Source organism: Bos taurus, chromosome 19 (genome assembly GCF_002263795.3).
Source record: "Bos taurus isolate L1 Dominette 01449 registration number 42190680 breed Hereford chromosome 19, ARS-UCD2.0, whole genome shotgun sequence".
NCBI lineage: Eukaryota > Metazoa > Chordata > Mammalia > Artiodactyla > Bovidae > Bos > Bos taurus.
The window spans coordinates 25,040,171-25,055,324 of NC_037346.1; the positions used below are offsets into that span (position 1 = coordinate 25,040,171).

Genomic DNA, 15,154 nt, shown 5'->3' on the forward strand with positions numbered 1-15,154 from the left:
TGGGGGGCCAGCAGCGAGAGGGAGGTGGCGGGACTGAGTTCTAGTAAATCAGAGATACATTCATTTTACAATGTGGGGCAGGAGTGCTAACGGCCACCCGTTTCTTGGTTTGAGAACTGACCTATGGAGGATTGTAGTTCAGAGAGAACCCAGCCCTCTTGGAGGTGGGGAGGTGAGGGCCAACCCGGCCTTGAAACCACACATCCAGCTCCAGCCCCCTTTGTTCCCCCTTGGGACACCTCCTACTCACTGTCTCAAACCCCTTCCTTGCTTTATCAGTTTCAGAAAGTGAGAACTGGTTTCCCTTGTATGTGAGCTGCCCCAGGAGGCAGGGGAGTAGAGCAGCGAGGAGCAGAAAGACACTAGCCTGGCTCTGCATCCCTGGGTGGCAGTCTCCTGTGTTCCCTGTGGTCGGAGCCCAGAAGCCTCAACAGCTGATGTGAAATTAACCAAGAAGTGAGAGTGGCACATGGCATCCAGGAGACTTGATCTTTATTTTGTTTCCAGCCTGGTTGAGGGAGATCAGTGGAGTGTGGCCTGGAGGGGAGCATGGAGGTTCCAGCATGCCCCCAGGATCTGCCTGCTCTGCCCAGGGACCCAGAGCTTCGGCAGGGATATGGCTTTCTTCCACCTGTCCTTCCCAGAGCTGGATCTGAACTCAAGCCTGTCTCCAGGTTCCTGGTGTTCTTTCTTCATTATCCTCAGATTCTTTAGTTAAAGAAAGAGCCGGAACTCAAGTCCAGACAACATATCAGGCCGGAAGTGAGCCAGCGGCGGGCACATAATGAACGCACACTCTTTATGCACACCATTGCTGCTGGGCTGTCTGCCCCTGCCTCCAGGGGGCAGACCCCTGAGACCCCCTATCTGTCCACCCTTGCAGATACTGCCCCACCTTAAAACCCCTGGAAGGGGCAGCAGCCACTGGGGACACTGGAGACATGGGCGTGCTCCGTGTGGGCTGCCACCTGGAGCAGGGTCCCCTGGGCACAAGCTCTGGGGCTCTCTGTTGGTCCTTGCTGGTCTGGGGTTTGGGGCCTGGCCAGGTGGCTGAGCAGAGCGTGAGTCATGACTCTGGCAGCTGCAGGGGTCCCTGAAGCCACCAGCCCCAACACATCAACCTCTGTGTCATCTGAGATGTCACGAAAGATGAGGGGACAGGCCCAAGCACCAGCTGCAGACTCAGCCACCAGGTTGCTGAGTAGAACCCCGGTGCTTGGGGACAGGTGTCCAGAGCCGAAGGAGCTGTTGAGCGAGGAGGTGAGAAGGAGGACGGAGCCGCTGCTGTCCACGGTGGCCAGGACACTGCTCCTGGGGGCTGCAGCAGCTTGCGGGAGTGCTGGGCAGGGCGCAGGGCTGGGCCCTGCAGACTGTAGAGATGCTTCCAGCAGCTCCAGCAGTTCTGGGCCAGCTGAGGGGCTGGGGGTGGTGAACAGGATGCCCTGGGGCAAAGGTAGCTGCAGGGCTGGCTCCAAGGTGGGCCTGGGCCCGACTGAGGGGCCCTCCAACCCCAGGTCTTCGGCCAGCAGACTCAGCAGGGCATCCCCGGAGAGGTCTGGGGTGGGGGCCAGTGAGGCCTTGTGGAGCACAGCTGCCAGCTTGGTGTTGGTGACTTGGGTCCCAGGGCCCAGGGGTGTCCCGTTAGCATGGCAAAGTAGTGGACAGAGGCCCTTGGTGTCCTGGGCTGCCAGGGCGCTGGCCAGGGATGTGTCCACCAGAAAGCCCTTTTGAGCCAGTGAGATGGGGCCCACCAGCAGGTGTGGCCAGGGCAGGCGGCCGAAGTGAGTATGCAGCATGTGGAGGGCGGGCAGAGCTGAGGGCAGCCCCAGGCCAGGGGCCAGGGTCTGGGCTGGGCCCGATGTCAGGGCGGTGGAGTTGCCCGAGGAGCTATTGTGGAAGAGGCCCCAGTACGTGGCACCTGGGAGGAGACAAAGGGGTCACACAGGGGTCAGGGGCATTCGGTAGTCCCAGGTGAAGGGTCAATGACTTAGCCTGTGGTTAGTAGTTACTGACCAGGCCTGGAGACGGGGATCAGTAACCAGGCCTGGGGTCGAGATCACACTGATCTGGGATCAAGGGTCACAACCTAGGGGTGGGGCTACTGCCCAAGTCCTAGGTCCTGCTCACCAGCCAGCCTTGAGGTCAGGGCTTCTGACTGCCCGAGTTCCAGGTCACTGCTGAGGCCCAGGGTTGGGGTCGCTGCTTGGGGTTGTGGGTTACTGACCTAGCCCTGTGGTGTGAGGATGGACCACTGCCAGACACAAGGCTGCTCCAACTCCAGCATCCACGATGTTGCCCCCAGCAACAAACAGCTCTCGACCCAGGCGGGAGCACTCAGCTGCAGTGAAAGAGGGGGCTGTCTTGAGGTGGGGAGCTGGGGCCAGTGATGCCCCCCCCTTCTTCCCCTGAACTACTCCTCGCACTGACCTGCTGGGCTGATGATGGCGCCGTGGTGGTACACGCCAGGCCTGTGGGAGTGCCCGCTGGCTGGAGGGGCCCCAGAGCCCAAGGCTCCTGGAGAGGCACCACTGCTGCAGAGTTGCCTCACGGCCAGGGAGAAGCCGACGGCCAGCAACAGCAGGGTGGCCACCAGTTGGGCCCAGGCCCCGGGCAGACGGCCAGCCTTGTTCCTGCAGACAGTGATGTCCTAAGCCAGGGCCAGGCAGGAGGACACCCACGAACTCCCGGAGAACCCAGGGACTAATTCCCAAAAGGTTTGGTCTTGCTTGCAGGAGGAGAAGTTTGCCAAGGAGAGAGGGTCTCCTGGCAGAAGACACAGCCTTGTGAATGGAGACATGGAGACAGGAGGGAGCTTGGGGAAGGTCTCTGGAGAAGAAGGGGTTGGACAGGTAGGGTCCAGCCGGTCTGGAGGGATGCCTGAGCGGGGCTTGGCAGACTCCAGGAGCCGAGCCCGGCCAGGTGTAGCCAGAACCAACCTGCCCGGCAGGTGCCTCCTGCACCAGGGGGTGGGGGCTGGGAGCCTTTGGCAGAATAGCCAGCAGGGCTGACTTAGTACAAATGTCCCTTCAGTCGCACGACCTTGGAATGACTGGTACTGGCCAGGCCTGGGGCTGAAGCTGGGGCGGGGGCGGGGTCCCTGCCTTTAACCAGAAGGTTCCTGGGGCTGGCGAAGCAGAGAGTTGTCTGGCCCTCCTTAGAGGCTCTGGAGGGAGGGACTTACCAGCCTCAGGCCTGAGTCACTGGGTGCCCAGACCCCTCCCTAACTCACCCAGAGGAGTCGTGGGGCCCAGAGGCATCCAGAATGAGCTGCTCCGAAATCTCCTCCTCTTCCTCCTCGGACTCCAGGCTCGGCTCCCAGACCCGCAGCTTCTGGTAGAGCACAGGCCCTGCTTCGGGTTCCATGGTCCCACGGTGCCTGCCCTCCTGCCTGCCGGTCTTCCAGGCTGAGTCTCAGGAGGCTCTGCCCGGGCTGGTGGGTGGGAGGTGGAGGAGCCCTGGGGAAGGGTGGTGTGGAATCTAGAACAGGTCTGGGCAGGGCACGGGGCCAGGGAGGCTGTGTGTGAGCCTGCCCCATTACGGCACAGGGCCTGAGGGGCTCTCGTGGCAGGGGACCTGGTTTAGGGGATGCAGGGGATGCAGGGGAGGCCCCTGATCCTGGGGCCACAGCCACAGGCCCTGAGACTCAGGACATCTGTGGTCCCTCCCTTTAGGAGGAAAGAAAGTGAAAGTCACTCTGTTATGTCCAACTCTGTGACGTCATGGACTATACAGTCCATGGAATTCTTCAGGCCAGAATACTGGACTGGGTAGCTGTTCCCTTCTCTAGGGGATCTTCCCAACCCAGAGATTGAACCCAGGTCTCCTGCATTGCAGGTGGATTCTTTACCAGCTGAGCCACTGGGGAAGCCCCCCTTTAGGGAGTGCAACCTCTAAATCTCTCCTGTTCAGGCTCTAATCTAGGGACAGGGGTGAGAGAGGACGGCAGTACATTGACTTGGATCAGGGCTCAGCATGTGACTAGGTTCCAGTATGGCGGGTGTCTGGTCTCTGACTGGGGTCAAGGCTCAGCCTGAGGCTACTCCAGGGATCTGGGCTTCCCTATTTGGGGAAGCAGCTTGGGTGGTGAAGGTATCAATACTTCCCTGGGCATGTCATGAACATCTTGTCCAGCAGGTGGCGCCATAGACCTCTTGGTGAGCCCCAGCCTGGAAACCTGGTGTCCCAGACTCCTTCACTCTGGGGTTCACGTCAAGGAGATGTTTTCTGGCAAAGTTATGTAACTCCAAAGAGTGCTGCAGTCTCTTTCTTTTTCCAGTCATCTCTCTCCTAACCACGCTCTACTATGAGGGCCTCAAACCCCAAACCGTCTGCCATACACTCTCAGCAGACTACCTGTCCTTCTTCACATAACAAATCAAAGCTAACACAAAGACCCGCCCCCCACCCCCGCCCATATCAACCCCCAACTACAAACCCACCTTCACGGTTCTCTGCCTGGTTCTGGCCCCGAGCCCTCCCACTTCCTGCCTCTTGCTTCCCCAGGGAGCTCACTCTCTCACTGACCCTTTCTCTCCTGTAGTTTCACATCTTCTCTAGGGGTTCCTTCTCAACATTTAAACAGGGTCCAGCCTCCAGAAATTCCCTCTGCTAGGTACGTGCCCAACAGTCACGAACTAGAATGTTCATAAGTGCACGAATTGGAACAGCCCCATATTTGAAAGCTCACACATCCATTATCAGGAGAGTGAGTGGTGTGGTCACGTAGGGGAGTACTCTGCAGTGGTGAGAATGAGGGCTCTACAGTTGTATGCGATCATATAGATGGATCTTACAGGCACACGAGGACTGGAAGAAGCCAGAGGAGAAAGAGAACACCATATTTGTTTCTGGTGTGGTGGTTTAAAGACCCTTGGCAGGGGAGGAGGGGGAGGTCGCCTGTCCGCCTTGTCTTTTGGGCTTCCCTGGTGGCTCAGCTGGTAAAGAATCTGCCTGCAGTGCGGGAGACCTGGGTTTGATCCCTGGGTTGGGAAGATCCCCTGGAGAAGGGACCAACTAACCACTCTAGTATTCTGGCGTGGAGAATTCCATGGACTGTATAGTCCATGGGGTTGCAAAGAGTCGGACACGACTAAGCAATTTCCACGTGTAAATTCCAAGAACAGGTGAAACCAGCCTCTGCCGCTACCAGTCAGCAGGGGGCGGCAGAGGAGCGTCTGGCATGCTTGGTGACGCTCTTGTTTCTCCGTCTGAAGTTGGTTACCTGGGTTCATGATGGTGAACGTGCATCTAGCTGTATATGTGACATGTGCACTTTCCTGGAGGTATATTGCATTCCAACAAAAAGCTTTGAGAAAGCTTGAGTATTTTCTACACTAGAGTCACAGCCACAGAAATCATCTTTTCATCTCATTTGACTCTCCAGCCACTCCTCTCTCTCTCAGACTCTTTATGAGCAGGTAGAGTGGTTCTCTAACTGGTGTGTTGGGAGTTAGCACTTCCCAGGTGGCGCTAGAGGTGAAGAACCTGCCTGCCAATGCAGGAGATGTGAGAGACGAGAGTTCGATCCCCGGGTTGGGAAGATCCCCTGGAGGAGGGCATGGCTACTTACTCCAGGATTCTTGCCTGCAGAATCCCATGGACAGAGGAGCCTGGTGGGCTACAGTCCATGGGGTCGCAAAGAGTCAGACATGACTGAAGAGACTTAGTACGCACAGATAGGGGTTTGTTAAATCCTGATTGCCTGGCTCCATTCCCAGAAGTTCTGATTTTGTAGGTCTGAGGTAGGGACCAGAAATTTGCCTTCTGAACTCCCGGGTGATGCTGCCACCACCAGTCCTGAAATGAACACCAATCTACAAAAAATATATACACCTGCTGTCGCCACTTCCTATCTACCTACCACCAACACCCTGCTACCCACTACAAGCTGGTTTCCACCCCCAACCCGCCAGAGAAACCTTCAGTTTCTAGGTTTTGTGATTTCTTGGACCAATAACCCATCAACCAGCTGGAGATACCAGCATAGGGTGGCCAGCTTTTTATTTTGCCAAGGGTTGAGTGAGGGGGTCACGATTATGATCTGAGCTCATTTTATAAAATAATTTCACTTCCTGTTAATACAATGTGGGGAGGTTGTAAGGTCAGAATGAAAGTGGGTCCTTCCTTCCTAAGGAAAGGCAGCTGGGAACCCTGTGTATCTACCGCCCCGTCCTCAGCCTGGCCTCTGGGCTGCTGGCACAGGCTCCCTTCACCCAGCCGACATTCTTTGGCGCCTGTCCAGCCAATCTTCCTCTGTCCTTAGAACTATGCCCTGGCAAACTCTTTGGGACCAAGAACTCCACTGACTGGGTCTGGGGGACCTTTCCTGGGTGGTCTTTATCACTTCCACAGCTCTGGGCCTGGACAGCACGGCCCACACCCCCAGAGATGCTTATTAGCTAAGCTTCAAGTAGATGCCAGACAGGCTCTGGGGATGAATGGAGGTCAGGCCAATGGGTAAATGATGCCAATCATTTCCCTGGGAGTTGGGAGTGGAACTAGCTTTTGGAAACCAGAGTTTGGTCCAGTTTCTGCCACTGCCTGGCTATGTGACTGCAGGCAAGTCGTTTAACCTCTGGGTGTCTTGACTCTACTTCTGTAAATAGGATCCTCTGTGGGTCTGTCCTCCCAGGATTGTCATGAGGATTTGACAAGGAAGTACATTTAAAGCATTTAGGCCAGTGCCTGGTACCCAGTAGACTTCAGTTCCTAGGACTTCTCTGGCGGTCCAGTGGTTAAGACTTCGCTGCCCAATGCAGGGGGGCATAGGTCCAACCCCTGGTTGGGGAACTAAGATCCCACATGTGGTGCAGTGAGGCCAGAAAATTAAAACAAAAACATGAGTCCCTTCCTCTCTGTTCTATGGGCCTCTGTTGGGCTGTAGTCTGCCAATCTGCAGGCCTCATAATTGCCCAGCCATGAGACCAAAGAAAGAACCCAGAGATGGCAACAGAAACATCAGTGATTTAGGTAGGGAATCTTATAAGTCCAAAGCAAAGTCCTGGAGCTGCACCCTACCGTGGACACCAGATGGGAGGCAGAACATGGCAACAGTCTTCACTACTCAAGGAAGAAGGTGGCTACCATTTATAGGGGAAATTGACGTCAGGTTGGCTCATCAGTTAACCAGGGAAACCAGTGGGGCAAGAACATTATGATTAAGAGGACTGGATAGTCATGTGATTAGGGTGTAGGTGAGGCAGAGACCAGACGAGCAGAGGATGTATGGAGAACAAGAGAAGAGTCTTCTTGAGTGGCCTGACCATTGAGGCCACATCAATCTATAGTGCTAAAATGATACGGATAAGCTTTACTTCTTCAACTATACATACACAAATGCACACACTCACACACATACCAGATGCCTCTAAGTGTGAAGTGTAGGACTATAGATTCACTCATGCCTTCATCATTTATTTTTTAAATTAAAGTATAGATGACTTACAATATTATATCCGTTTCAGGTGTACCATACAGTGATTCAATATTTTTAGTCATACTGCATTTAAAGTTATTGCAATGACTATATTGACGACTTCATTCTCTTATCCTAATAGTTCTCAACTTCATCCTAACGGTTCTATGCATTAGAATCACCTGTAAGCTTAAAAATAATACCCAGGCAGGCCAATTCAATAAATCAAAATCTTTAGGTTGGCGATTCATCAGGTTTTAAAAGCTTCCCAGGTGTTTTTAAAAGCTTTCCAGGTGTTTTCAATGTACAGCCAAGGTTGAGAACCTCTGTCTGATCTAGCCTGCTAGTTCAGGGATTTCTACAACTAGAAAAATGTCCAGTGATGAAAAGAAGTATATATACCAACGTGCTAATCCCTTCCCGTCCCCAGTCCCACATCAATGGAGTCAGCATCCCTGGAAGTGAGCTCGTCATCAGGATAGGTTTTCAGGCTCCCCAGGTGGGCTTCCCTGGTGGTCCAGTGGTTGCGTGTCCACCTTGCAATGAAGGGGACTGCGGTTTCCTTCCTGGTTTGGGAAGATCCCACATGCCATGGAGCAACTGGGCCTGAGTGTCAAAACCACTGAAGCCTGCGTGCTGCCGGCCCGCGAGCCGCAACTACTGATGCCTGAAGCCTGTGCTCCGAGAGCTCGCGCTCCGCCTCCATGAGAAGCCTGAGCCCTGCAACCAGAGCGCAGCCCCAGCTGGCCGGAACTAGAGAAAGCCTGCGCGTAGCAACAAAGACCCAGTGCAGACAAAGCCTAGTTAAATAAACGAAAATTTTAAAAGAGATTCTTAAAAAAAAAAAAAAAAGCTCCCTAGTAGAGTCTAATGGGGGGTCAGATTTGAGAACTGCTTCTTCTACTAATAGGCGTATTTATCAGGCGTTCACTGGGTGCCTCTTCTGCTGAGAGAGGGCAGTGAGGAGCCTGGAAACAGCCAACGGTGGGTTGTCCTCCAGCACTCCTGGCTGCTCCTACAAAAGGGGCAGGGAAGGCTATGGGCCCAACAGCCAGCTTTTTTCCAGTCCCCTCTAGCTGACTTTCCTGCTCACCATCTCTGGCTCAGACCTGCCGTGAGTGTGCATATTCATGCATGCATGACCTTATAATTGGACCCTGGAACATACTGAGATTCGACTCTAATTATAAACTTGGAGGCAATGAAGTGTGGTAGGAGTGAAAGAATTGGCTTTTCCTTGCAAAATGACTGGGATATAATCAGAATATTGGTATTTAAAAAATTACAAAAATCAGCCCAAGTGATTCCAGTTGCAGATGGCACCAAAAAGGGTTTTTGAGCAAGTCAGGAACAGCCTCAATAGATAGTGTGCATGTGCTCAGTCACATCCTACTCGGCAACCCCATGGACTGTAGCCGCCAGGCTCCTCTGTCCATGGGATCTTCCAGGCAAGAATACTGGAGTGGGTTGCTATTTCCTACTCCAGGGGATCTTTCTGACCCAGGGATCAAACCTGCGTGTCCTGCGTTTCCTGCATTGTCAGGTGGATTCTTTACCACTGGGCCACCCAGAGGAGGCAATATTAGAATGGGTGAGCCTAGCCCACTTGTGTGCCCCTTTCCATAGGGGAAAAGTTCGTCTTAGAGCCAGAAATCGAACTGGGGAACTTCAGCTCCAGTAAGAAGTCATTATGTGGTCAATGTGTTTTCTGAATATTTCTAATCAGAAGGCCTGAGTCAGGAAGCACCTCTGTTGTCCCCTTCCTGGCAGCATCTAGTTCTGTAATTAACTAGATTGAACTGCTTTAATCTCTGTAAAGTGTCCCAAGTTGCCTGTGGGTGCCAGTCTTCTCCTGCTGCTGAGAGCCTCAATCATCTTTGATGTTACTTCCGGTAGTGGGTCTGTCAAGTTTTAGGCTGCCTCCTCTCTCTACTACGTCTTCGTCTTCGTAACGGCACCCAGATTTTTTCTACTGGAGAATTATTCCTCCCCACCCACATGATGTGTGGATGTGTGTTGATCGAGGAAAAAAACCCAGGACCACTAGATGGCAGTACACACAGCGAGCTGTATGGGAGGGACTCCAGGACAGGACTGCAGTCAGGACAGGCTCCCCACGGTGGAGCCCTCCTGGGGCCACCCCCTGGAAAGAAGAGGGCAAGGGGCCTCTCCAGGGAGAAGGGACTCTGAGAGGGGGTTTATGTGTCTAGATGAGTCCCTGGATCAGAGAATTCCAGAGAGCAGCGGGGGCTGGGGGCCTCTTACAGCTCTGGAGTTTGTCTTACCTATGGCCGGTAGATGCTGGGTGCAGTTTTACAGGGTGTGTAAATCAGGCAGGTGCTAAGAGGCTGCAAATATGCTTATTAGGGTTATAGCTAAAGCAACTGGGTGTGTATAAATTTGAGTTTGGCTCCGGGCTGGGTAGGAGTGGTGGCTTTCGAGCTAACAGATCCCAGCCTGCTGTGAAGTCAACACCATAGGGGCCAAAACACAATACAAGGGCATCTATAGCATAAAGAATCTACCTGGGAAGCAGGAGACACCCTGCAATGCTGGAGACCCGGGTCCAATCCCTGGGTCGGGAAGATCCCCTGGAGAAGGAAATGGCAATCCACTCCAGTATTCTTGCCTGGAGAATCCCACGGGCAGAGGAACCTGGCGGGCTACAGTCCATGGGGTCTCAAGAGGCGGACACAACTTAGTGGCTGAACCGCCATAACCCTTTTATATGACAGCCTAATAGTATCAAGTGACTGCCTCCCCGCTCTCTCTCTCACTCCAGGAGGGGAGCAAGCAGATCTTTCCTCAACCCACCCTGCTGGTAATATAGCCAAGGCTCCATGTTTTCTGGGGTTAACAGTTGAGAGAGATAGAGACACACAGAGAGAAACTAAAACCCTGTACTAGCTGAAACTGCCTGGAGCCAAGTGTGGGAACGCTGCGGGAGCTCTCTCTTCTTCCTCTTGGTGCAGCAGCTTCTGTTTTCCCTCTCGTTGCAAACTGGCTGTTTCCCATCCATGTGAGAGACAGCAGCCGTCACTCACCCTCCAAAGCCTACATCTCCTCTATCGGAGAGAGCAGCCGGATGGAACTGAAATCTCCCAGTGCCAAGTGCAAATTCCTGGGGAGCAGGGCTCACTCCTGACCCACCCAAGTGGGCCAGGGATTGGAGAGGAGCAGGGCTGGGTGGTGTAAACACGGTGGTTCTAGCTGAACCGTATAATCAAAGCCATGGTTTTTCCAGCAGCCATGTATGGATTGTTAGAGTTGGACCATAAAGAAGGCTGAGCGCCGAAGAATTGATGCTTGCTAATTGTGGTGCTAGAGGAGACTCTTGAGAGTCCCCTGGACAGCAAGGAGATCAAACCAGTCCATTCTAAAGGAAATTAACCCAGAATATTCCTTGGAAGGGCTGATGCTGAAGCTCCAGTACTTTGGCCACCTGATGAAAAGAGCTGACTCATTGGACAAGACCCTGACGGTGGGGAAGTTTGAGGGCAGGAGGAGAAGGGGGCGACAAAGGATGAGATGGATGGCATCATTGACTCAATGGACATGAGTTTGAGCAAGCTCTTGGAGATAGTGAAGGACAGGAAAGCCTGGTGTTCATAGGGTCACAGAGTCACACACGACTTAGCGACGAACAATGATAACACCACCCAGTAGCTAAACCTTTGAGATTTCCCCAGAAGGTTCTGAGAAACAGAAGGAAATTTTCAGACAGAGTGATTTACTTCTGCCAGGGACTTAGCTCTCAGAGACCCAGCACGTTTCGCCCTACGCTGCTCACAAAATAATAGACCACAAGGCCTCAAATACAGAGGATTTTACTATGGTATCAGGAGACTGAGAGAACAGAGTGCGTGCCTGCTTGAGAAACAAGTGCTCCTTGACTTGGCTTGTAACTGATGGGCTAACCTCTCTGTTGATGTAATGCCATCCTTTCCTTAATTTTAATTCTCTCAATAAATTTGAGAGACACTAACTCCCATTAATGAGGCTTCGTACCTAATTGAGATGGTACACTTCAGTGCCAATCATGATTTAAGGAATGCAATGAGAAATAAATAGTTCATAAAGACATTGGCTGCTTCTGGGATTTTCAGAACGTGCTGAGGCCACAGTTCAATGAGGCTCAAACGAGGCCAGTATCTGGTGCTCCGTGATAATTATGTAATGATGTAATTTATGTGTAAAGGTAAACACAACCATAGGTATGGATGGGAGTTCATTATTTGGGTCTGGCACTCTGTCCCTTCTCAGTTTTCCTGGATACACAATGATTGAGTTGGACTAGACACTTTTCAAAGTCTGCATTCACGGCTGCAGGGTTTATGCCTTCCAGGACACACTGATTTTTTAAGGACACGGGCCAAGATGAGAGAGATTAACATGGCATCTTACGATGTTGACTGTAGGCTCACGTGGAGAGGCTTCCTTATTTCTGTCCCACCTCTCAGCTTCTTGCTCCTTGAGGCAGAATATATACCAGCAGAGAACAGTGGTTAACAGTGGTTTAAAAACTTTTTTAAGTTGCACCATTCAGCCTATGGGATCTTAGTTCCCTGATCAGGAATCGAACCCATGCCCCCTGCAGGGGAAGCAAGCAGTCCCAACCACTGGATCGCCAGGGAAATCCCAATGTTCTTTTCTTAGCACATTCTGAGATAAGATAAGCATCTCTGAAAACTCAGCATCTACACTTCTTCTTTCTCCAATGTCCTATTGAAATTGCCTTTGGCAAAGTGTCATTAGTGGTTGCCTAACTGCCAAATCTAGATGATGCCTTTCCTTTCTTAGCTGACCCTGGAGTGTTTGACCCTCTGACCACCTTGAAACATTCTGTTTATCTGACTTCAGCATCCGTGACGCTATGCTTTCCTGGCTTCCTTCAGCCCCTCGGATGTTCTGTAAGAGGTCTCCTTGTTGGCCTGGTTCTTCACTGATCCGGGAAGTGCTGGGGCTTGCTGGGACTCAGGCCCGGACCGCTTCTTTGAGCTCTTCCAGCTCTGCTGCCTTCCTTGGCGTCCACCACCACCGCCTTTCTCCAGGGGGTCTCCCAGCTTCTGGCCACAGGTGGATTTTTCTCTCGACCACAAGGTCCTCATTCTCAACGTGTGAGCTCATCACCTTCCCTCCCCTCCCCTACCCTCCTCCTCCCACATCCCTCTCGGCAGAAGGTGCCAGGATTCACCCTGCTACGCACCGCCAGAAACCAGAGAGCCATCCTCGGCTCCTTCCCCCCGGACCCTACCCCGTCCTGTATATCCAAAGCAGCCACCAAGCCCCAGAGCTCCCAGACTATCCGGGCTCCTTCCCTTCTCTGCCTGCTGCTCCCCGGACAGGCTCTGTATGGAGCCCCTGCCCAGGGGTTATCTCACCCAATCTCCATGGGCCCTGGGAGGCAGGTATGCTTGGAGAACTTGAGCTGACTGACGTCTGTGTCGCTCCAGAACGCAAACCCTTAGCCACTGACTTGAATCTGTGTAAGAACGTAATTTTTTTTCTTTTACTGTTACTTGAGCATTAACAATAAAATAGTACAAATGATTACTAACTAGTCAGAAAACCAACAGCAAACTCACACTCTATTCACATTCATCAGAGAAAATAAAAGCCGGAAACACTTTTCACGTGGCGGTGCTGGGACAGACTGGGACCTGGGATCCTTTGCTTCAGTGCTTGCGCCTGGACACACCTCTTCTGGGGCAACAAGATACAAAGAAACCATATGGGACTAAAAATAACTGCGTTGCATGTGCAGCTGGGACAAATTCTGGACAAAAGATTAAAAAAAAGAGACCAGAGAATGGAAACCCAAACCCAACTGCCACTTTTGAAGAGCCTGGAGCAAAAGCAGGATACTGAACATGTCCACTGCATGCATCACCTCCTAAGGGGTTGGCAAAACTCCTGAGCCACCCCTCCAGCCCGACCTGGGGACACCCCTACCCTCACCCAACAGGAGGAACAGTTTGCTGTCCCCTCCACCTTTGGAAGCGAGCTTGTTTGTCTTTGCCCCCCCTGCTGCAGCAGAGACCCCAATAAAGCCTTGCCTGAATTTCTTGTTTGGCCTCTGGGGCCAATTTCTGTTGATTGCTGGGTATGCGTGCTCAGTCGTATCCAACTCCTTGTGACTCCACGGACTGTGACCCGCTAGGCTCCTCTGTCGATGGGATTTCCCAAGCAAGAAACCTGGAGTGGGTTGCCTTCTCCAGGGCATCTTCCTTACCCAGGGATCGAACCCACGTCTCTTTGCACCTACTCCTGCATTGGCAGGCGGGTTCTTTACCAGCTGAGGGATTGATTGGGGAAGGTCAAGAACCCTGGTCTTGTTAGGTCAGTTAGGTAACTGTGCACCTTCAGGAAGGCCTGCTGGAAAAGCTTATCTCTTTACTTCTCTCCCTCCTTCCCAGACTGACAGTCTTGAGACTAAGTTTCCTGGGATCTGAACACCTGCCTAGTGCCCTCTAGCTGAAACCAGCTCGGCCTTGCTTGGGACTTGTTTTTGCTGCCTTGTGCCACAGCCCAAATCCCAATAAACCTTGCTTGAATTTCTCATCTGATCATCAATTTCTGTTGACTAAAGAGCCCAAGGACCCGAGTTGGTAAGACCATGAGCCCAGAAAGCAGCCACCTGGCTCACCCACTCCTCAACCCTTAACTTCCTAAGAGCAGAAGGGCCCCTTGGATCCTAGCCTTCCTCTTCATTTTGTTACTGACACAGGTTCTTGGACTCTTTAGCTGATAGAAATCAATAAGGAGCCAGACAAGATATTCAGGCAAGGCTTTACTGGGACTCTGACTCGAACTACAGCAGCAGGGAGTGAAAACAAGCCCCAGGTGTCCTTACTCCTCCCCGAGGGGGCATGCAGGAGCTAGTTCCTTAAATGGGCTAACAACAGGGGCGGGTCTGTGCGTTGGGTCAGAGGGCTGACTCAGGGGGTCTGCCCAGGCCACTCGGTGGTGCCCCTGTGCAAGGATCACGTTCAGTACCCTGTTTTTGCTCCCAGCACCTCAGGAATGGCAGTTGGCCTGCGGCCTTTTTGTGCATGAGGTTAGTTTTCTTTGTATTCTGTTGCTGGGGGAGATGTCCAGGTGCAAGCATTCCATTAGAGGGTCCCAGGTCCTAGTCTATCAGCTGATCTCAGTTTCAGCTGAGCTCAGGCTTAGTTGCCCCTCAGCATGTGGGCCGAGAAGGCAATGGCCACCCACTCCAGTACTCTTGCCTGGAAAACCCCATGGATGGAGGAGCCTGGTAGGCTGCAGTCCATAGGGTCGCTAAGAGTCGGACATGACTGGGCGACTTCACTTTCACTTTTCACTTTCATGCATTGGAGGAAGAAATGGCAACCCACTCCAGTGTTCTTGCCTGGAGAATCCCAGGGACGGTGGGGCCTGGTGGGCTGCCATCTATGGAGTCGCACAGAGTCGGACACGACTGAAGTGACTTAGCAGCAGCAGCATGTGGGAATCTTAGTTCCTTGACCAGGGATTGAACCCTTGTCTCCTGCGTTGGAAGGCAGATTCTTAACCACTGAACCACCTGGAGGAAGGCGGGGGCGGGAGGAAGAGGCCCAGAGAGATGCCCACAGGTGTCAGTAAGTCTGAAGGGGACTCCTCACCCAGGGTTGCGCCACTCCCCTCTCCTCTCAGTTCCATATGACCTGAACATGCATCCTGCAGACCAACCAGGGACCTCAGTCAGCAATCACCATCTTATTTTCCAGGGAAAAGGAA

General features: G+C 52.8%; 1 protein-coding gene across 2 annotated transcripts; it reads right to left on the minus strand.

Moving 5' to 3' along the window:
* Positions 1-475: 475 nt before the first annotated feature.
* GGT6 (gamma-glutamyltransferase 6) lies at positions 476-15,142 on the minus strand. Of its 2 annotated transcripts, none has more exon segments than NM_001105434.1 (4): positions 476-1,918; positions 2,225-2,338; positions 2,428-2,630; positions 3,230-3,376. In NM_001105434.1, coding segments are annotated over 4 exon segments (1,473 nt in total). In that variant the 5' UTR covers positions 3,364-3,376; the 3' UTR covers positions 476-896.
* Positions 15,143-15,154: the final 12 nt, after the last annotated feature.

What these genes read in the sequence shown, in the direction of transcription:
- GGT6 (XM_010815938.4), bottom strand. Translation starts at nt 3,363, where the DNA reads ATGGAACCCGAAGCAGGGCCTGTGCTCTACCAGAAGCTGCGGGTCTGG. An exon ending in GGGCCCCACGACTCCTCTGG is followed by an intron (nt 2,631 to 3,229) that starts GTGAGTTAGGGA and finishes CACTGTCTGCAG; the next exon opens with GAACAAGGCTGGCCGTCTGC. An exon ending in CGCCATCATCAGCCCAGCAG is followed by an intron (nt 2,339 to 2,427) that starts GTCAGTGCGAGG and finishes CTTTCACTGCAG; the next exon opens with CTGAGTGCTCCCGCCTGGGT.